General features: G+C 46.1%; 1 protein-coding gene across 6 annotated transcripts in view; it reads left to right on the top strand.

Moving 5' to 3' along the window:
• DST (dystonin) overlaps positions 1 to 21,396 on the top strand; it is a 514,228-nt gene that overhangs the window by 91,108 nt on the left and 401,724 nt on the right. For 3 of the 6 annotated variants that reach the window (XM_040249202.1, XM_040249212.1, XM_040249195.1), the window contains exons 1-2: positions 15,267 to 15,374; positions 15,533 to 15,740. In XM_040249202.1, coding sequence (XP_040105136.1) covers positions 15,372 to 15,374; positions 15,533 to 15,740 — 211 coding nt within the window. In that variant the 5' untranslated portion in view covers positions 15,267 to 15,371. Of the gene's footprint in view, positions 1 to 15,266; positions 15,375 to 15,532; positions 15,741 to 21,396 lie in introns of those variants that run through there. The other 3 variants (XM_040249211.1, XM_040249210.1, XM_040249209.1) reach the window with 1 other exon arrangement.

Here is a 21,396-nt window from a genome sequence, read left to right as displayed (position 1 = left end):
CTGAGAGCAGCTCCTAATGTGGCCTAGTTCCAGGCACTTCCAGCCTCTCTGCCTCTCTTTGTGGGCTCACTGTTTCCTGGAATGATAGTCATATAGGCTTACCTGGACTTAGTCCCTGCCCAGATTACACAGACATCTCCCTTGTCCCACACCACCTTCCTGTTAGTTACCTTACTTTCCATTTTGGAGTAAGGTATGATCAGCCAGGGATGTGACTGGGTAACATCAAGTGATGCTCAGGTTCCTGAATGCTCTCTACGTGTTGGCCTCTGAGCTCAGCGCTTTTCAAGTATCCCTCATCTGGCCCCCGCAGCCCCATGTCTTGTATACTGTTGTGTCTCCTACTTCTCAGATATGCAAACCAAAGCCCAGAGAAGCCCAGCAGTTTCTCAGGTCCTAAAGCTTCTCCCTGACATCTAGTCTTTAGCAGGTCAGTTCAGCTCACTTCAATTGCTCAGTTGGGTCCAACTCTTTGCAATCCCCTGAACTGCAGCATGCCAGGCCTCCCTGTCCATCGCCAACTACCGGAGTTCACTCAAACTCATGTCCATGGAGTTGGTGATGCCATCCAGCCATCTCATCCTCTGTCATCCCCTTCTCCTCCCACCTTCAATCTTTCCCAGCATCAGGGTCTTTTCCAGTGAGTCAGTTCTTCTCATCAGGTTGCCAAAGTATTGGAGCTTCAGCTTCAGCATCACTCCTTCCAGTGAATATTCAGGATAGATTTCCTTTAGGATGGACTGATTGGATCTCCTTGCAGTCCAAGGGACTCTCAAGAGTCTTCTCCAACACCATGGTTCAAAAGCATCCATTCTTTGCCGTTCAGCTTTCTTTATAGTCCAACTCTCACATCCATATCTGACTACTGGAAAAACCATAGCCTTGACTAGACGGACCTTTGTTGGCAAAGTGATGTCTCTGTTTTTAAATATACTGTCTAGGTTTGTCAGAGGTTTTCTTCCAAGGAGCAAGGGTCTTTTAATTTCATGGGTACATTCACCATGTGCAGTGGTTTTAGAGCCCAAGAAAATAAATACTGTCACTGTTTCCATTGTTTCCCCATCTATTTGCCGTGAAATGATGGGACCAGGTGTCATGATCTTTATTTTTTGAATCAACATTGGAACCAGTCTGTTGTTCCATGTCTGGTTCTAACTGTTGCTTCTTGACCTGTGTACAGATTGCTCAGGAGCCAGGTAAGGTGGTCAGGTATTCCCATCTCTTGAAGAATTTTCCACAGTTTGTTGTGATCCACACAGTCAAAGGCTTTGGCATAGTCAATAAAGCAGAAATAGATGTTTTTCTGGAAGTCTCTTGCTTTTTGATGATCCAACAGATGTTGGTAATTTGATCTCTGGTTCCTCTGCCTGTTTTTAATCCTGCTTAAACATCTGGAATTTCTCAATTTATGTACTGTTGAAACCTCACTTGGAGAATTTTGAGCATTTTTGATAGCATGTGAGACGAGTACAATTGTACAGTAGTTTGAACATTCTTTGGCATTACTTTTCTTTGGGATTGGAATGAAAACTGACCTTTTCCAGTCCTGTAGCCACTGACATATTGAGTGCAGAGCTTTAAAAGCAGCATCTTTTAGGATTTGAAATAGCTCAACTGGAATTCCATCACCTCCACTAGCTTTGTTCGTAGTGATGCTTCCTAAGGCCCACTTGACTTCACATTCCAGGATGTCTGGCTCTAGGTGAGTGATCACACCATCGTGATTATCTGGGTCATGAAGGTCTTTTTTGTACAGTTCTTCTGGGTATTCTTGCCACGTTTCCTTAATATCTTCTGCTTCTGTTAGGCCCATACTGTTTCTGTCTTTTATTGTGCCCCCCCGCTTTGCATGAAATGTTTCCCTGGTATCTCTAATTTTCTTGAAGAGATCTTTAGTCTTTCCCATTCTGTTGTTTTCCTCTATTTCTTGGCATTGATCACTGAGGAAGGCTTTCTTATCTCTCCTTGCTGTTGTTTGGAACTCTGCATTCAAATGGGTATATCTTTCCTTTTCTCCTTTGCCTTTCACTTCTCTTCTTTCCTCAGCTATTTGTGAAGCCTTCTCAGACAGCCATTTTGTCTTTTTGCATTTCTTTTTCTTGAGGATGGTCTTGATCCCTGCCTCCTGTACAATGTTCTTCAGGCACTCTGTCTATCAGATCTTATTCCTTGAATCTATTTCTCACTTCCACTGTATGATTGTAAGTGATTTGATTTAGGTCATACCTGAATGGTCTTTGCATTGATCGCTGAGGAAGGCTTTCTTCTCTCTTCTTGGTATTCTTTGGAACTCTGCATTCAGATGCTCGTATCTTTCCTTTTCTCCTTCACTTTTTGTTTCTCTTCTTTTCACAGCTATTTGTAAGGCCTCCCCAGACAGCCATTTTGCTTTTTTGCATTTCTTTTCCATGGGGATGGTCTTGATCCCTGTCTCCTGTACAATGTCACGAACCTCCGTCCATAGTTCATCAGGCACTCTATCTATCAGATCTAGTCCCTTAAATCTATTTCTCACTTCTACTGTATAATCATAAGGGATTTGATTTAGGTCGTACCTGAATGGGCTAGTGGTTTTCCCTACTTTCTTCAATTTAAGTCTGAATTTGGCAATAACGAGTTCATGATCTGAGCCACAGTCAGCTCCTGGTCTTGTTTTTGTTGACTGTATAGAGCTTCTCCGTCTTTGGCTGCAAAGAATATAATCAGTCTGATTTCGGTGTTGACCATCTGGTGATGTCCACGTGTAGAGTCTTCTCTTGTGTTGTTGGAAGAGGGTGTTTGCTCTGACCAGTGCATTTTCTTGGCAAAACTCTATTAGTCTTTGCCCTGCTTCATTCCATATTGTAAGGCCAAATTTGCCTGTTACTCCAGGTGCTTCTTGACTTCCTACTTTTGCATTCCAGTCCCCTATAATGAAAAGGACATCTTTTTTGGGTGTTAGCCTCTTGATGAAAGTGAAAGTGGAGAGTGAAAAAGTTGGCTTAAAGCTCAACATTCAGAAAACGAAGATCATGGCATCTGGTCCCATCACTTCATGGGAAATAGATGGGGAAACAGTGGAAACAGTGTCAGACTTTATTTTTTTGGGCTCCAAAATCACTGCAGATGGTGACTGCAGCCATGAATTTAAAAGATGTTTACTCCTTGGAAGAAAAGTTATGACCAACCTAGATAGCATATTGAAAAGCAGAGACATTACTTTTCCAACAAAGGTCCGTCTAGTCAAGGCTATGGTTTTTCCTGTGGTCATGTATGGAAGTGAGAGTTGGACTGTGAAGAAAGCTGAGCGCCGAAGAATTGATGCTTTTGAACTGTGGTGTTGGAGAAGACTCTTGAGAGTCCCTTGGACTGCAAGGAGATCCAACCAGTCCATTCTGAAGGAGATCAACCCTGGGATTTCTTTGGAAGGACTGATGCTGAAGCTGAAACTCCAGTACTTTGGCCACCTCATGCGAAGAGTTGACTCATTGGAAAAGACTCTGATGCTGAGAGGGATTGGGGGCAGGAGGAGAAGGGGACGACCCAGGATGAGATGGCTGGATGGCATCACTGACTCGATGGACATGAGTCTGAGTGAACTCCGGGAGATGGTGATGGACAGGGAGGCCTGGCGTGCTGTGATTCATGGGGTTGCAAAGAGTCAGACACGACTGAGCGACTGAACTGAACTGAACTGAATGGTCTAGTGTTTTCCCTACTGTCTTCTATTTAAGTCTGAATTTGGCAATAAGGAGTTCATGATCTGAGCCACAGTCAGCTCCTGGTCTTGTTTTTGCTGACTGTATAGAGCTTCTCCATCTTTGGCTGCAAAGAATATAATTAATCTGATTTTGGTATTGACCATCTGGTGATGTCCATGTGTAGAGTCTTCTCCTGTGTTGTTGGAAGAGGGTGTTTGCTATGACCAATAAGTTCTGTTGGCAAAACTCTATTTGCCCTGTTTCACTTATACTCCAAGGCCAAACTTGTCTGTTACTTCAGGTGTCTCTTGGACTTCCTGTGTTTGCATTCCAGTCCCCTGTGATTAAAACATCATGTACAGCTTTTAGCTTCATGACTAACAGCATGGATGGTAGTTGGGGTTTGGTCTCTGCAAACATCCTGTGCTAATACCTTAGGATTCCACATGCGTGATCGTACCCATGTCTTCTTTCCAACAGAAAGCCTCCCACAACCTAGAGTGGGGTGGGAGGAACATGTGGGGAGCAGGACTGACCAGGGGAAGGATGAGGAGCAAAACCAGTGGGCTCAGCAGTGTGGCAGGGGCGAGGTCCAGCTCGGTTCACAGTGATCCCGGGCCAGCTCTTCCTGAATCCTGCAGCAGAGTCTGGCTCCCAGGGCTCTTGGGGATGGGGCAGGATGGGAGCAGCAGTGGCATCAGTGGGAGTGTAGCAACACGCTTTCTGTTTGACACTAGTGAACTGACGTCTTTTTTGATTGCCCTCTTTGTTTTATTTTGTCTTCTCTTCCGTTCCCTTCTCCATAATTTTTAAATGTCCCCCTTTTATTGATTACCATCATCCCTACATCCTTGCCTCTGTCATTCTTAATCTCTGCATGCAGCAATGTCTTTCTTGCCTTAATGTATGGCAGGGCCCTAAAGTCAGATGCCTGCAGGGGCAGGTGTCATAAATGGATAAAGGGGCTAGTAAGCTCTGCGTTAGCCTGGAAAGCATGGGTTCTTTCTAGAAAGAGAAACTATCTCTAGGATCAATGATCCACATCTGCATTTTCATGTAAAATTCCCAATTTTAAATGTTTGCCAATAATTTGTAAAAGTTGGCAGACCAAAGACATGGACACAATCTAAATGTCCATTGATAGATGAATGGATAATGAAGTTGTGGTACGTATGTGTGTGTGTGTGTGTATACATATACATATATATATAGATATATATGCTGTGCTGTGCTTAATCACTCAGTTGTGTCCAACTCTTTGTGACCCCATGGACTGTAGCCTGCCAGGCTCCTCTGTCCATGGGGATTCTGCAGGAAAGAATACCGGAGTGGGTAGCCTTTCCCTTCACCAAAGGATCTTCCCATCCCAGGGACTGAACCTAGGTCTTCTACATTGCAGGCGGATTCTTTACGATCTGAGTCACCAGGGAAGCCGCTGGCATGGGTAGCCTATCCCTTCTCAGGGGAACTTCCCAACCCATGAATCAAACCGGGGTCTCTTGCATTGCAGGCAGATTCTTTACCAGCTGAGCTACCCAGGAAGCCCATATATATCTACATAGATATATAGCTATAATAGAATACTGCACAGCCATAAAAAGCGATGAGATAATGCCATGTCCAGCACCATGGATGGACCTAGAGATTATCACACTAAGTGCAGTAAGTCAGACAGAGCAAGACAGACACCATATGGTATCACTTATATGTGGAATCTAAAACAGGACACAAATGAACTTACCTGTCTATGAAAGAGACTTGCAGACACAGAGAGCGGACATGTAGTTGCCAAGGATTGGGAGTTTGGCATTAGCAGATTCAGACTATCCCATGTAGAATGGGTAAGCAACAAGGTCCTACAGTATAGCACAGGGAACTGTGTTCAATATGCTGTGATAAAGCACAATGGAAAAGGAAATGAAGAAGGTCTATATATGGATATCTGAGTCACTGTGCTAGACTGTAGAAATTAATGCCACATTGTAAATCAACTATATTTCAATAACGTAAATTTAAGAAGTGGGCAGGGGAACACAGTGCGTCTACAGCAGGGGTCCCCAGTCCATGGCCCGTTAGGAACCGAGCCGCACAGCAGGCTAAGTGGCGGGGAGTGAGCGAGGCCCCTCGTGTATCTGCACCCGCTCCGCAGCGCTCACATTGCCCCGGAGCGCCACCTCCTGGCAGATCAGTGGCGGCGTAACAGACGTGGTGTGCTTGAATCATCCCGAAACCATCCCCTCCCCCTGGGCTGTGGAGAAAGCGTCTTCCACAGAACCGATCCCTGGTGCCACAAAGGTTGGGGACCGCTGCTCTACCGGAGAGCCCTGTCAGCATCGCCAGTCTGGGGTGACACTGTCGGAGGAAGGCAGGGGGCTGGGACAGTAAAGCTCCGTCCTGGTCCACAGGGACCGCAGTTGCCCCTGCATCAGCCCCTTTCTCCTGTTTGACTTTGTGCTGTAAACCATATTTTTACACACATATTTATATTGTCCCACTGGAAGACTTATTTCACAGCCTAATACATGAAGATAAAATGATGGTATTTAAAAGTGGGCTCTCTTAATCACCCTTACTCTCCTGGTTGGATGTCAGGCTCTTCCAAAGCAGAAGCTTATGGGTGCTTAAGATACATTTTTAATTGATTGGTATAAATAAGCATCCATTCAAAATATAAAATTAAGTGTTCTCTAGGTACAGAGCTGTTTTCAGTAGTTTTTGTCTTCTTAATGTGTTTCTGTGTTGTGGAACTATTTTCAGAGTTATGTTTTACTTTCCTTTGAGGCAGATTTTTTAAAATTCCCTTCCTTAGTTTGTAAAGCCGCTCAAGTGCAAACTAGTTTGTAGACGCTCAAATGCAAACTCATTCTTTTTTTCTTTTTCATATTCTTTTCCATTATGGTTTATTACAGGACATTGAATATAGTTCCCTGTACCATGTAGTGGGACCTTGTTATTTATCCATCCTGTGTATAATTGTTTGCATCTGCTAACCCCAGACTCTCAGTTTCTCTCTCTTCCAGCTCCTCCCACTAGGCAATCCCGAGCCTGTTCTTGCGTCTGTGAGTCTGTTTCTGCTTTGTAGATAAGCCCACCTGTGTCACATTGTTTTAAAAATGCTCATTTATTTAGCTGTGCCAGGTCTTCACGCGGCACGCAGGGTGTAGTCCTCTGACTAGAGATCGAATCTGGGCTGGGCCCCCTGCCTTGGGAGTGAGGCATCTTAGCCCCTGGATCACACTGGGGAGTTCTCAGTGTCTCTATTTCTGTAATTTTAATATGATTTCATTGAGGTGGTTGACATGCAAAAAATTTCGTGGTATTTTTGAAAGGTTTTTGCAATTTTTTCAAACAATTTGAAATTTTACAAATTTCAAACAGTTTCAGACTGTTTTGATACTTCCCATGGTCTTTCTTTTATTTATCTGTGTGGGAAGAGGATTTATGGAAGTGTGAGAACACCCCGGGCCTGAGAATCTTGGGGTTGGAAGAACATGGAGTTGGTGTGAGGTTGTCCTCAGTGAAGGCCTGGTCTCTTGGGTAGGAGGGAGCTCCCTGACGCCCAAAGCTGTCCTTACCTGAGCAGTCATATTTTTTGGAATGTTTTTTCATCATTGTGGACTGACACCTGTCTCCTGGTCATTTCCGTGCTTTGGACTGAAGTAAATACAGAGCAAGTCTAATCCTTTTGGGCTCTCCAAATCCATGGTAAGAGAGTTGAGGGCTGTGTTCCTCTGAGGCCTGGGACCACATTCTAGGGCACTTTGGTGTCCAAAAGACCCAGGTGAAATTCCACTTCCACCTTGGACTGAGAGAAGGCCTATGGACAAGTGACTTAACCTCCCTAATCGTACTTCCTTACTGGGTTACTGTGAGGATTAAATTGGACAGTGAGTAAAAATAAAAATGCTCAGTCCAGCCTCTGACCTCAGTCACTGAATAAGCGATGCAGAGAGTGAGAACTTGCTGGTTAAATTGAAAGGAAGGAAGTCTTGCAGAATGCCTGAGAGCTGAGCCAGGACAGCCTAGACCTGAGGCTAGGCTCTTCAGGAAATGAGTCTGGTGCTTACCTTGTAGAGCACCCCTCAGAGCTACAGAAGGCGTTGGGGAGCACTTCTCCTGCCTGTATCCCATCAGTGAGGCTGGTTGCCCTGAAAACCTAACACCAAGGACCACTGTGACGAGAGTACAGTCTTACACGCTGGAGAGAGTTTGTGTCCTGAATCTCAGTGTCCTTTCAGAGGCTGGTGAACTGGGCCTCTCCACTTAGAAGGAGACCTTGGAATTCCTTCGCTTTCTGCCCCAAATCTCCTCCCTAAACTGGATCTAAGAACCTTCCAGCTCCACCTCCCTCTGACGCCCTTCCACCCCACCCGCTCTCCTCTAGCTTCACCCGAGTCTCCTCCTGGTTTACAGTTCCTGCAAATCTCTCCTGAAAGGAGAGCGTGAAAGCCAACCTAGGCCCTACCAAACCAGAGGTTTCTCCACTTACTATTTAAAGGTAGCTTCCAGTTAAGAGGCTGATTAGGAGTCATTTATTCAATGAACAAGTACCTGCATTGTTCAACTAGTTTGGGAAACATTTTAAACTAAGACAAGCATACAGCCCCCAAAGTTTTCCCTAGGTCATTTTGTCTTCAGTGGGTTAAACACATTTTCCAACATTTTCTGTTTTCTTCCACACTTATTTCTTTGTGGTAGAGATGGTTTTCCTTGAGATTTCTAAAATCAGATAATGTGCCCTTGCTTTTGGACTTATTTCCAAATAGAAAACTAGTATGGAAGAATAGTCTTGGGCCAGATCCAGTATTTTTATACACTGTGTGAAAGTGAAAGTGAAGTCGCTCAGTCGTGTCCGACTCTTTGTGACCCCGTGGACTGTAGTCCACCAGGCTCCTCCGTCCATGGGATTCTCCAGGCAAGAATACTGGAGTGGGGTGCCATTTCCTTCTCCAGGGGATCTTCCCGACCCAGGGATCGAACCCAGGTCTCCCGCATTGCAGGAAGACGTTTTAACCTTTGAGTCAAAGAAGTTAGTATTTAGTATTTGTACTTACCTAGTCAACAGAGTTTTAAACAAAACTGGATCTTCACTTATTCTAAATTTTGTTTTTTTTTGGTGGGAGTTTATATAAAATGTATAAAAATTATGTGATACTGCACCAATTTTGTGCTCTCTGGATTATGTATTAAGCAAATAACACCGAGACGCCTTTTAAATATCTTTCTACCTGTTGGAAAGATGTAACTGTGATTGGGACAGAGGCAGAGAGATCTGGGGTCCCTTTGACGTCGGCACCTGTTTCGGTCCTCCTCCAAGTGTCTGTGAGTTGCTCTGGGGGACCCGGGTTCGATCCCTGGGTTGGGAAGATCCCCTGGAGGAGGGCATGGCAACCCACTCCAGTATCCTCGCCTGGAGAATCCCATGGACAGAGAAGCCTGGCAGGCTACAGACCATGGGGTTGCAGAGTGGGACACGCCTGAGCGACTTTCACGTGAGCAATTACTATAAACCCAGGGGGTCTGATCTTGTGAGAACAGGCCTAGACTAAGCAACATACACACACACACACACACACACAGACCATAAAAGGCCTTGCTCTCTGTCTACCCAGCCCTTCAGTTTGAAAATATTCAAATGGACAGCAAAGTTGGGAGAGCAGTACAGTGAAGACTCACTGTTAAGCTGTTGCCATGTTCACGATTCCTGTTTATACGGAAACAACTGAGAACAAGTGCGGGCAGCGTGAGTTTAGGGAAGGATGCTTTTCTGCAACCAGCATACCATTTGCACATCTCAGAAAACTGACAGCAGTTTCCCAGAATCAGCTAATAAACGGTTGGTGACCCAGCTTCACATTCTCTCCGTTGTCCCTCACATGTCTTTTTAGCTTAAAGAGAAATTCAGACTCCCACCAAGGCTCACAACTGTGTTGTTAGGCTTCCACTGTCTTTTGAAGTTTGGCAGAGTCCCCGCTTTGGGTAGCGTGTATGTTCTGTGACATTGACCTTTTTCCTCTTTGAAAGAGTCCAGGAAAAATGATCTTTGAATATCCATCCATCTGCATTTGTCTAATTGATTCCTCACAGGCTTTTTATTTTCTTGTTAAATTTTTGGAACTTTGCTTACAGCAGTGTGCCAACGTCTCAGGTGTAAACGTTTGTGAGAGGCCACATGTCCGCCTCTGGGCCTCGGGCTGTCTGGCTGTGTCTCGGGCTCTTACCTCCGCACTGATTGCTTGCTGCCTTCAGAGAATGCCGGGCAGAGGCAGCTTCCTGGCACCTTCCTGCAGATGCGGGTGCCGAGGCTGGGTGGCTTCCAGGGTCGGCAGCTCCATTGTGCTAGTCCAGATCTCCCACCGGGGTTTCAGTTAGAGCGGTCATTGTTTAGTTCCCCTGCTAAAAATGCCGCATTATGTCACTAGGCTGGCTTTAGGAGATCTCGGTTGTTTTTGCACCGTGGGAGTGAATTGGCGATTAGGAAGGTCCCTTCGCGCTTTCGGTGATCTAATCCAGCTGCTCAGACCGCCTTCCCAAGGAGGCTGTGCTAAGACACAGTGCGTGGGTCTCTGTCCCTCACAGCCTAGCGGTTTGTTGTTGGTTGCAGAGATCCGCTATTAGACCGGAGGACTCTCACAGTCCTTTATTTAAGGAAAGAAGGCCAAATATTAAACCATGATGACCCGGGCCAGCTTTGTCTTTACTCTCCTAATTACCTTTCTTCACTTCTGAATACTGCCATTCTTTCCCCCTTCCCCCCTTTTTTGGTTTTCAACACACAGGCCAAATGGGGTTGACAGTTGATGATGTAACTTGAAGTTTGTGTATGTTTGCTTACGGGCTCTGGTCTGAAGAGAGGTTTCCATGGACACTTTTAGAGGTGTCCATGAGTCCCAGACAGTTAAAATCACTGGGTTAAATGGTTGTTTCTTCCTACAGCCTTTGATATTTTCTCTGACCCTTGATATAGTATCTTCTCCTTTTCAGTAATCTTTTTGTATACTATTCGTTTTACATTAAAAATTATAAGGAATAAAATGAAATTCATTCATAGTATTAGTCATCACCCAGAGATATCTGCTGTTTACACTCTGGTAGATAGTTACCTATCTGCCTATTTGTCTATAAATCATCTTTCTCTTCATTTCCACACAGACACACAGACAAACAGATTTTCTTTTTAAATAGGAATCATTCTCTATGCACCCTTCCCACTTTGCTAATGTAGATCAATAACATTTTTGTTTAATTGCTGCAAAGTAGTCCATTGTATTGATATACTGTCATTTATTTAATGAATTCCCTATAGACGGATATTTATATTTTAACAGGAATCAAACCTTAGGCACCCGGAGCAGAGCAGGAGGAACTTGAGTCTTTTGCTGGTCCCACGAGTTCTCTTCCTTTGCCTGAACTTTAAGCCCCACATCGAAGGCAAGGCCTGGACTTTGGGTCAGAGAACACGTTTGCTTTTTCCAGAAGAAAGGAGTGTACCCCCAGCTCTTTCCTTTAACCCCCATGACAGAGATGTGACGTGGCTGCTGCTGCTGCTAAGTCACTTCAGTCGGGTCCAACTCTGTGCGACCCCATAGACTGCAGCCCACTAGGCTCCTCTGTCCCTGGGATTCTCCAGGCAAGAACACTGGAGTGGGTTGCCACTTCCTTCTCCAGTGCCTGAAAGTGAAAAGTGAAAGTGAAGTTGCTCAGTCGTGCCTGACTCTTAGCGACCCCATGGACTGCAGTCTACCAGGCTCCTCCGTCCAAGGGATTTTCCAGGCAAGAGTACTGGAGTGGGTTACCATTGCCTTCTCCATGTGGAGTGGCAAATCATTTAAAATCAATAAAGAATAGTTTTGGAGGGTCAGTCGACTTCAAAGCAGCTTCATTTTAATCCATTCTCAGGAAAAAGAATATATATATATATATATATATATATATATATGTATAACTGGATCACTTTGCTGTACATCTGAAACTAACACAACATTGTAAATCATCTATACTTCAATTTGTTGTTCAGTCGCTAAGTCTTGTCTGACTCTTTGCAACGCCATGGACTGTAGCAGGCCAGGCTTTTTGGTCCTTCACCATTTCCCAGAGTTTGCTCAAATCTATGTCCATTGAGTCATTGATGCTATATAACCATCTAATCGGAGAAGATGATAGCAACCCACTCCAGTGTTCTTGCCTGGAGAATCCCAGGGACGGCGGAACCTGGTGGGCTGCCATCTATGGGGTTGCACAGAGTTGGACACCACCAAAGTGATTTAGCAGCAGCAGCAGCAGCAACCATCTCATCCTCTGCTGCCCCTTTCTCTTTTTGCCTTCAATGTTTCCCAGCATCAGGGTCTTTTCCAATGAGTCTGCTCTTTGCATCAGGTGGCCAAAGTATTGGAGCTTCAGCTTCAGCATCAGTCCTTCCAATGAATATTCATGGTTGATTTCCTTTAAGATTGACAGGTTTGATCTCCTTGCAGTCCAAGGGACTCTCAAGAGTCTTCTCCAACACCATAGTTCAAAAGCATCAATTATTCAGTGCTCAGCCTTCTTTATGGTCCAACTCTCACATCTGTACAGGGCTGCTGGAAAAACCAAAGCCTTGCTTGTACAGACCTTTGTTGGCCAAGTGATGTCTTTGCTTTTTAATATGCTCTTTAGGTTTGTCATAGGTTTCCTTCCAAGGAGCAAGTGTCTTTTAATTTCAGGGCTGCAGTCACCGTCTGCAGTGATTTTGGAGCCCAAGAGAATCTGTCACTGCTTCTACTTTTTCTGCTTTTATTTGTCACAAAGTGATGGGACCAGATGCCATGATCTTAGGTTTAAGCCAGCTTTTTCACTCTCTTCTTTCACCTCATCAAATATTTAAAAAAATAAAAAAGAAACAGAAAAACAGTTATCAATGGTTCATCCGGTTTGCCTGATATTAGGAAAGGAGAGGTGAGTGGTGGAATTTTCAGCCTCCCACCTGAAACACTTGATTTAGAAAGTCTGCTTTATTCACTGGCATGGATGCCACTGACATTAGAAGGAATGCAAATTTATTAAGATTTGAAATATATTTTCCCCAAATTTGAAGACAGAAACCATAGACAACCTTCATTCATTAAAATAAAAGCATTCATTTAATCACACACTTGTAACCTAAAAGACTAAATTCAGTAGCCCTTAAAAAGTGACCAATTTAGTCTCTATCTTGTTGGCAGCTAAAGAGCCAACAGCAAACACCACCAATTAAAATAGAAAATTCAAATTCAATAAAGCAGCCAGATAAGGCTAAAAAGATATAGAAAAAAATTTCTGTACTGTTGAGTGCATATGTCTAAAATTTAAAAAGTGAATTAAAAGGTAATTCTCAGAATATGAAGCATGTAAATGATAAAAAAAAATCTGTTGTCAATTTTCAAGGTTCACATGGGCCTAATTTTGTATAGTTTACCTTATATTTAAAGAGTGTCCATGAAGATTGTTGTAGGGAAAAACCAAATGCTTTGATGGTTAGCACTCGAGTCCTGTAGCCTGGGAGAGACTTTGCTATGTACAAGCCAGCGTGCTTTCCCTCTGTCTACGTGTGTATTTCCCTGTGCTGTGTTGTTGAAAGAGGTGCTGCTGATTGCCTTGTCTTCCTTTCTCTCTTACCCGTTCACCAAGGACACGTCCAGATTAGAGGCTGTACCAGTCAAACACCCTTGGGTCCAGGGTCGTAAATGATCCCATCTGGCTGGGTGGTGAGTGGTGTTTATGTCATGGCATAAATCATGTTTTGCTCTTCCATTAGCTGAGACTCTAATTGTTAGAAAAATTTACTTCATCTACAAAAATCAATAATCCGAGTTTTTGGATAGGGGCAGTCCTTTAACCATTTATTCCCCAAGTCTGTCTCTAAACCATCAAATGACTACTCTCACTGAAGAAGTACATGTAACAACAAGAAATACAAGCTCACAGATAAAAGATGACCTTTCATAAGGACAGGTAGGGAGCCAGTTTAAAGAAGACAGAAGGCAACCAAGGAAACCTGTTACCCTTTTGAAAATCTTTAAGAATGTCATCCTTTTTCACAGACTTACCCAGCATCACAGCCTTATAGAGCTCAAGACGAATTTTCAGAAAAACACGGAAAATAAAGTAGGTTGATAGTAGCATCCTGTGACTGACTTAATGCCTCCGCACAACTCTGTGGATTCCAGTGAATACAGAAAATCAGCGGTATTTATTTATTTGCCTAGTTCACGATTTCCCGGAGAAGGCAAGGGCACCCTACTCCAGTACTCTTGCCTGGAAAATCCCATGGACCGAGGAGCCTGGTGGGCTGCAGTCCATGGGGTCGCTGAGGGTCAGACACGACTGAGCAACTTCACTTTCACTTTTCACTTGCATGCATTGGAGAAGGAAATGGCAACCCACTCCAGTGTTCTTGCCTGGAGAATCCCAGGGACGGGGGAGCCTAGTGGGCTGCTGTCTATGGGGTCGCACAGAGTCGGACACGACTGAAGCAACTTAGCAGCAGCAGCTGCACACAATTTCCACTAAGAAAACACACAGGGCGTCACACACAATAAATTGATAATTAGCCAAAGTGATGCGTTTCATGTAAAATGGATAACTGCTTTTGAGGGGAAAGAGTAAAGCCAAAGATAAATATTAGACACTTTGCAGGGAATAGTACGTTTGCTTTTAAAATGATGGTGTTGGTCACTGGACGTGCATCAGGACCTCACGTCGGTCATGCCTGACGAGATGGAGGCCAGATCCTGATTCACTTCTGGTTTATCCCGCATGCTTTGGGAGGTTGTCACACAGCCTGTTATTGTTGGTTTTTTTTCCTCCCATGGATGCTTTATCTTGTTTGTAAGCCTATTCTCCGCACAGTTAGCAGCCTCTTTTCATGGTAAATGAGTGGCTCACTAAATTATCACAGACTTAACCCAACCAAAAGAGGCTAATGACCGGTGCCTTTTCCCTGCGGGGCAAACAGAGCTGGACACGCCCTACGCCCGGCTCCGCTCCTGGAGGGAGGACCGAGCTCAGGCGGTGCACGCAGGTCCGAGCCGCGTCTCCGGTTTCCCCCTGTGATGACGGGGCGGGCCGGGCCGGGGAGCTCTTTCCCCTCCCCTCCGCATCCTTCCGTCTCCATCGCTGGCAGCTGTTCGTCTGCTCCAAGTTTATATGATCTCGAGAGCTCTAAACCCAGTTGAGACATTTGTTTACTGGCGCTGCCTTTGGCTTCTGCAAACAGCCTTTTGTGCCCTCCAGGTCTGCAGAAAAGGCTCTTCTCAGAATCAGCCCCTCCTCCCTCCTTCCTCCAGAAGAGTCTGGGAACTGGCTTCAAACTCAGGAAAAAAATGAACTGAAAAGGACGAGGGGCTCAAACCTGGTCGGAGGGGAGACTCCGAGGGGAAGCGGAAAGGAGTCAGGACTCGGCATCCTGCGTTTGTGCTTTGTGTTTGCAACTTGGAGCGAGTTGCATTAATGAATTAAGCAGCAGCTCGTAATGGAAAATCTCGGTCCCGGCCTGGTGGGGGAGCCAGATACTATAGATTTGTAACAGGAAGGCTGTGGATTCTGGCTTCATTGTTGGGCCAGTCATCTGTGAGCTGGTGGCCGAACCACAGGCCACACACTTGGGTGCCCATCTTCCTGGAACCGGAGCTGCCCAGGCCTTGTGGCTGGGGTTGGAGCCGGGGCCCAGAGAAGATGGTGAGCGCTGGGGTCGGCCCTGGGACGCGTCCCCCCGCCGAGAGGAGGAGGATGCCGGACGGCGGACTCCCTTTGGGGGCAGGGAGGGGGCTGCTGAAATGGACGAGCTGACGCGAGTGCCCTGCCGTTGATGCTTTTCTCTGTGTCATCCCCTGTAGAGCTCCGGGAACGCGTCCTATCGCTGCTCCATGTCTTCCTCTGCGGATTTTTCCGACGAAGATGATTTCAGCCAGAAATCTGGCTCTGCATCTCCAGCTCCTGGAGACACCTTACCCTGGAATTTGCCTAAACATGAGCGTTCGAAAAGAAAGATCCACGGGGGCTCGGTGCTGGACCCCGCGGAGAGGGCAGTGCTTAGGATCGCAGGTAAGAGCAAGCGGCAGGGGGGCCTGGCTGGGGGGTGCAGAGGGGTGGAAATTCACCCACCGGCTCCCCGGGGGCCCTGTCTGGCCGGGAGCTGAGGCTTAAGGTGGGGGAGGAGGATGACCATGTTTACTTTCTGTCCCGATTTTATCGAAGGAGCAATTGGCCCTGTCTGCTAGTGACTAAGCTGTTTGGCCCTGTCTTCTGGTTGGAGGAACCGATATCTTTGAAACCAAGAGGATATTTACAGGCATCTGCACTGAAGTTTCCTATGTATGTGCAGTCGCCACCGTGACAGTCTGAAAGTATTAATTCAGTGTTTTCACAGTGTGTTTGCTGGAAGCTTCGTTTCCCTGTTTGCCTGGGAGCTTCGAGCCACCAGATTTATCAGGGGGCTAGATTCCTGGGTTCTGGTACTCAAGATTGCATAGGGCTACAGTGTTTTTTTTTTTTTTTTTTTTTAAAGCATAGCATCTCTATTAGCATCGTGTGTTCATAGCAGCTCCTCCCTTTGGTGCTTTTGAGGGTTTAGCCATCATGCATCCCTGATTAATTAATACATGGGAGGGACCCGTGTTTCTCTTCTGTTACCTGGTGTTCCCTTGCACTGCCTGTAGGTTCCAGAAGGGATGGCTTGTTTTACTCAGCTGCAAGCTGAGCCTTCTGTGGAAATCTATCCCCCAGCCTGCAGTGCCCGTGTGGTTTGTGTATATACGAGCTATGCTTTTTGAGGTGGTTGTTACCTAATTTTTTTCTCAGAAATGGCAATGGGGTAGGTTGGGGTGTGTCCCGGGGGTGCTCTCTTGAAAGGCCAAAGGCGAGGTGCTTACCAGAGTTGATTTTTACTGTGGATTGGGCCTTTTCCCCCTCCCTCTCTCCCTCCCAGGCCCGTGCCCACTCAGTTTCTCTTGCTTCCCACCATCATGCAGAGCTGGGACTTGGCTACCTTCTAGGGGGCTGCAGGGGACTAGCTCAGATCCTGGCCACCGTGGTGGCTGAGAGTCCCCCGAGGGTCCCCCCAGTGGGATTTTCTGAATACGGGAAAAATAAACAGCGCCCAGCCAGCCATTCTCTCATCTGGGTTTCTGGGGCAACAGCCTTGAGCTTCTTCTGGCTTCTTTTGTGAGATGCTGGCTGGTATCACCCAGGCCTTTGACGTGGAGGGTGGAGGCAGGCAGGGCAGGGAGGATGGAGACAGTTTGGGAGCCAAGGGAGAGTGAGCAGGGCGGCTGGGGGGGTTGCAGAGGGCTGGGTGGGCACCGGAGAGTCTGGTCACCAAGGCTGGATTCCCTGCCTGGTCATGACACCCCCAGGGGGCGGAGGAGACAGTGCCGGAACCAGGGTACCAGATACTTGTCTTGGCAGAAAGGGAAGACGGTGACAGGTGGTGCTCTGTGGCAAGCCTGGGTCTCCAAAGCAGGATGCCTGGATGGCGGAAGGTGCTCCTGGGCTGAGAGTTTTGATGGACGTGGCAGAGATGGGCATTTTGCTTTTGGTATTGAAGGAGGGGCTGGGGAGAAGGACGGGCACCTGTTTGTCGGGTGATGAGATTACATGAACTACTAGACAGACAGCCAGCAGCGGCTGGCGGTAGTAGCAGGCAGTGTGTATGGCCGGTGGGGAATGGAGGACCTGGGGGTTCTAATGGGGTGCAGCGGAAAAGTGGGTGCTGGGGTCAGGGGAGTCTCGGCTCTGTGAGGCCACACCTTACTTGCTGTAAAGGGTTTGCTATGAAGTTAGCGGTAGTTGCTGCACTGGAGACCTCCAAGTTACAGACTTTTAAGATTACATTAGTTCTTCAAAAATAGAACAAAAGAAAATAAAACAACAGACAGAATAAGCGGCTCTAGTATGGACATGTACTAATGACCATGTTTAAAATAAACACTGGTAAATTGGCTATTGCACACAAATCACCTCCATCCTCACACACAGAGCATAGGCTGAGGGGTCTGTCTATAAACAGCTGTTTCATCATCATGTGGCTAAACTATGAAGTTCAGGTATATTACGTGTTAAATTTGCCACACAGCATCCAGGATGAGGGCAAGGGGTCGGGTCATCTGAGGGGATGTGGTACAGTGGAGAGCTGGAAAACATATCATTCAGGTTTCAGCTTCTCATTTTATTAGGCATTTTCGCAGTTGGCCTGAAACCTAACCTGTCTGTGAAGTTCGTCCCTAGTAAGAGACAGGGCAAGGGTCAGAAAGGGTGTGGGGGTGTCCACTGTGTTTATTATTTAGTAATAAAGGAATTGAAAGTTGAACACGGTTACTTGTGTTTAAGGTTGTAAAAATAGAATGGAATGAGGAAATGTCTCGAGTGGAGAAGACCATATGGTTTTGGGGATCCCGTTGGTCACTCACGTTCAATACACGTTTATTACGCTTCTGGGACAACATGAAGGTGCGCAGTCGGTTCGGCCTTGAAAGCAGTTCTAACCTCACACGCGAGTGAGTCACAGCACGGTGAGAGGCCAGCTGTGACGGCTCTGAGGGCCTGGATGAGGAGCACCCAGAGGGAGGGGAGATTTCATGAGCCTGATGGACTGGTGCGAGCTGGAAGTCACTTCCGTGGTATGGAGCTGCAAACACTCAGCAGGGAGGTGGGTTCAGGTGGAAACTGCAAGTCATCTGTGCAGCCGAAGCCTGGGATTTGTAGGGAAGAGTGGGAACCGTTAGGATGTTTTGGAGCAATTCTGCGGAGACTGGACTATTTAGCTGTCAGTGGTGCAGAATCACTTGAAGATGTAAAAAGCAGTGTGATGAGATAATCAGATGTACATTTCCTGGCGATGGTGTCACATGTCTGATACTTTATAATTTTAAAAGTGATTCTGCATTTATCGCAGTGTCTTCATGTAAAAATCTGAGCCTGTCATGCCATATATGCTCTCCTGATCTCTCAGGGTCAAGGTGATAATGATATGGTAACATGGAAGGAAAGGGGCTTTGTTTTCTTTAACATCGTACCAGGCAGATCTGCTGTTTTTACCTGCAGGATATTGCAAGCTGGGTTTTTCGGACTTGAGGTGCTTGTGAAGGAACATGGTTGGTTAGTGACGATGCTATTTTAAACTATGGATATTTGTCCCATGTGAATTCTTTGAAGTGAAGAATTGAAAGATCTTGGCAGAGTTAGACTTCAGATTTTAATTCCTCCTCTATCACAAACCGGTTGTGTTTTCTTGGACAATTTACTGAACGTTTACTTCTTACCTTCATTTTGTCTATCCAAGGATCGTGGCTATGGGGATTAAAGTAGTAAATGCAAAGCCTTTTGCAGATTCCCTGACACATGGTAAACGCTCTGTGAGTGAGGGCTGACTGATGGCCCTATGCTCTCATAAGCACCTGATGAAAAGTGAAAGTAAGAGTCGCTCAGTCATGTCCGACTCTGTATATACAGTCCATGGAATTCTCCAGGCCAAAATGCTGGAGTGGATAGCCTTTCCTTTCTCCAGGGGATCTTCCCAACCCAGGGATTGAACCCAGGTCTCTCACATGGCAAGCGGATATTTTAGCAACTGAGCCTCAAGGGAAGCCTGTATGTTATCTCATTCAGGTTTCTTGACAATTTTGTGAAGTAGGCACTGTTATTTTCAGGGCTTCCCAGGTGGCACAGTGGAAAAGAACCCACCTGCCAATGCAGGAGACCCAGAAGACACGGGCTCGATCCCTGGGTTGGGAAGATCCTCTGGAGTAGGAAATGGCAATCCACTTCAGTGTTCTTGCCTGAAACATTCCATGGACAGAGGACCCTGGAGGGCTACTTTGCATTGGATTGCAAAGAGTTGGACATGACCAAGTGACTGAGCACACACACTCTTATTTTCTCCATTTTTTTCAGGCCATAAATCTGCCAAAAGAGGAGAGACTCTTCCCGAGGTTCTAGGAAGTGGTGGAGCTAGGTACTGAATTCAGGCCATCTTGACTTGAGGGACAAAGCTCTAAACTGCTGTGCTTTTGCCATTCCTTGTGGAATACACTAAGATTATTAGCAGATTGATCCTTGATTATCATTCCAGGAATATACATTTACCCCAACAACCACCAATGCTGCTTGTTCCTTTTGACTAGTTCCTTAAATGAACAGTTAAAAATCACTTGAGTGTGCAGTGATTATATTCACAAAACTGGGTGCTTGTGAAAGTTGCTTAGTCGAGTGACCCCATGGACTATACAGTGACCATGGAATTCTCCAAGCCAGAATACTGGAGTGGGTAACCTTTCCCTTCTCCAGGGGATCTTCCCAACCCAGGGATCAAACCCAGGTCTCCCACATTGTGGGCGGATTCTTTACCAGCTGAGCCACAAGGGAAGCCCAGGAATACTGGAGTGGGTATCTATCCCTTTGCCAGTAGATCTTCTGGACCCAGGAATCGAACTGGGGTCTCCTGCATTGCAGGCAGATTCTTTACCAACTGAGCTATCAGGGAAGCTACTGGGTGTCAATTTCTGATTAAGGCTCAGACTATGCCCTCATTGACCTTACTCATTGTGAGAGAGACAAGACAGTTAAAATTTTTTTTTTAATTGAAGTAAAATTGATATACAATGTTGTGTTAATTGCTGCTATACAGCAGGAGTGATTCAGTTATATATATATGTATATATTTATATTTTTTTCATATTTTTTCCATCATGGTTATCACAGGATACTGAATATAGTTCCCTGTGCTGTACAGTAGGACCTGGTTGTTTACCCATCATATATATAATAGTTTGCATCTGCTAATCCCAAGCTCCCACTCCATTCCTCCCCCAAGCCTGTACCCTCTGGCAACCGTAATTCTGTTCTCTATGTCCATGAAAGACGGGAGAGTTCTGAGAGATTTATTTGTACGTATGTGATTTGTAAATGGAATCGAATTGCTAATCCTTTCAGTTCTAGGTGTCCCATATGGGCCATGCTTGTTGCTTCATGAGCTAATATGCACATAAATGCATGCCAAGTTGCAAGAAAACTCTAGTGATCAAGTGGGATGTGAGATCAAACTCAGGTCAGTGGTCAGGATAGAAAAGAGAAGTGTGGTCTTGTCCTGTTTGGAGTCACAAAAATAGGCCAACTATTAATGCGAAGTAAAGCTTTCCAATTCTAACTTAAGGAAGTTTTATCCAGAGTATACAGTGTTCTCAAGACTACTCATTCCCATGTGACAAATCATGGAAAATGGTCCAGATTCACATCACTAAAAAAGACAAAAAGACTCGTCAAGGACAAAAGGTCAGTACTCATGAAAGAAGAAATAGGGAGGGGAGATGTGGCCAGAGTCATCAATCAGAGTCAACAATGAAGTGGCTCATCCGATAACATAACAGCGAACACGGACAATGTCGACATGTCTCAAGTTTGTGATATGATGATATGATGTGATGAACTTTATGATATGATTATCCTGATGAAGACAGGCTAAGTCACTTGGCCACATCACACCGCGGGGTGATCCGCGGCGGGCAGGAGCGGGTGGCAGAGCCTGGTGTCTCTGGCGGCGCAGCGGCGCGGCCAGGCTCTGGGGGGCGGCAGGGAGGGGCCGCCGGCTGGGCCGGGGGCGCGCAGGCGCAGGCGGCCCCCGAGGCGCGGACCCCGGCTCCCCCGCCCGTGCGCCCCGCGCTGCTGCGGGGCCCGGCCCTTCCGCGCGGCCGGCCGGTCCCGGAGG

Source organism: Oryx dammah, unplaced genomic scaffold, assembly GCF_014754425.2.
Source record: "Oryx dammah isolate SB20612 unplaced genomic scaffold, SCBI_Odam_1.1 HiC_scaffold_11, whole genome shotgun sequence".
NCBI classification, from domain to species: Eukaryota; Metazoa; Chordata; class Mammalia; order Artiodactyla; family Bovidae; genus Oryx; species Oryx dammah.
The sequence above is the reverse complement of the archived record's forward strand: the minus strand, read 5'-3'. Positions and strand labels throughout refer to the sequence as shown.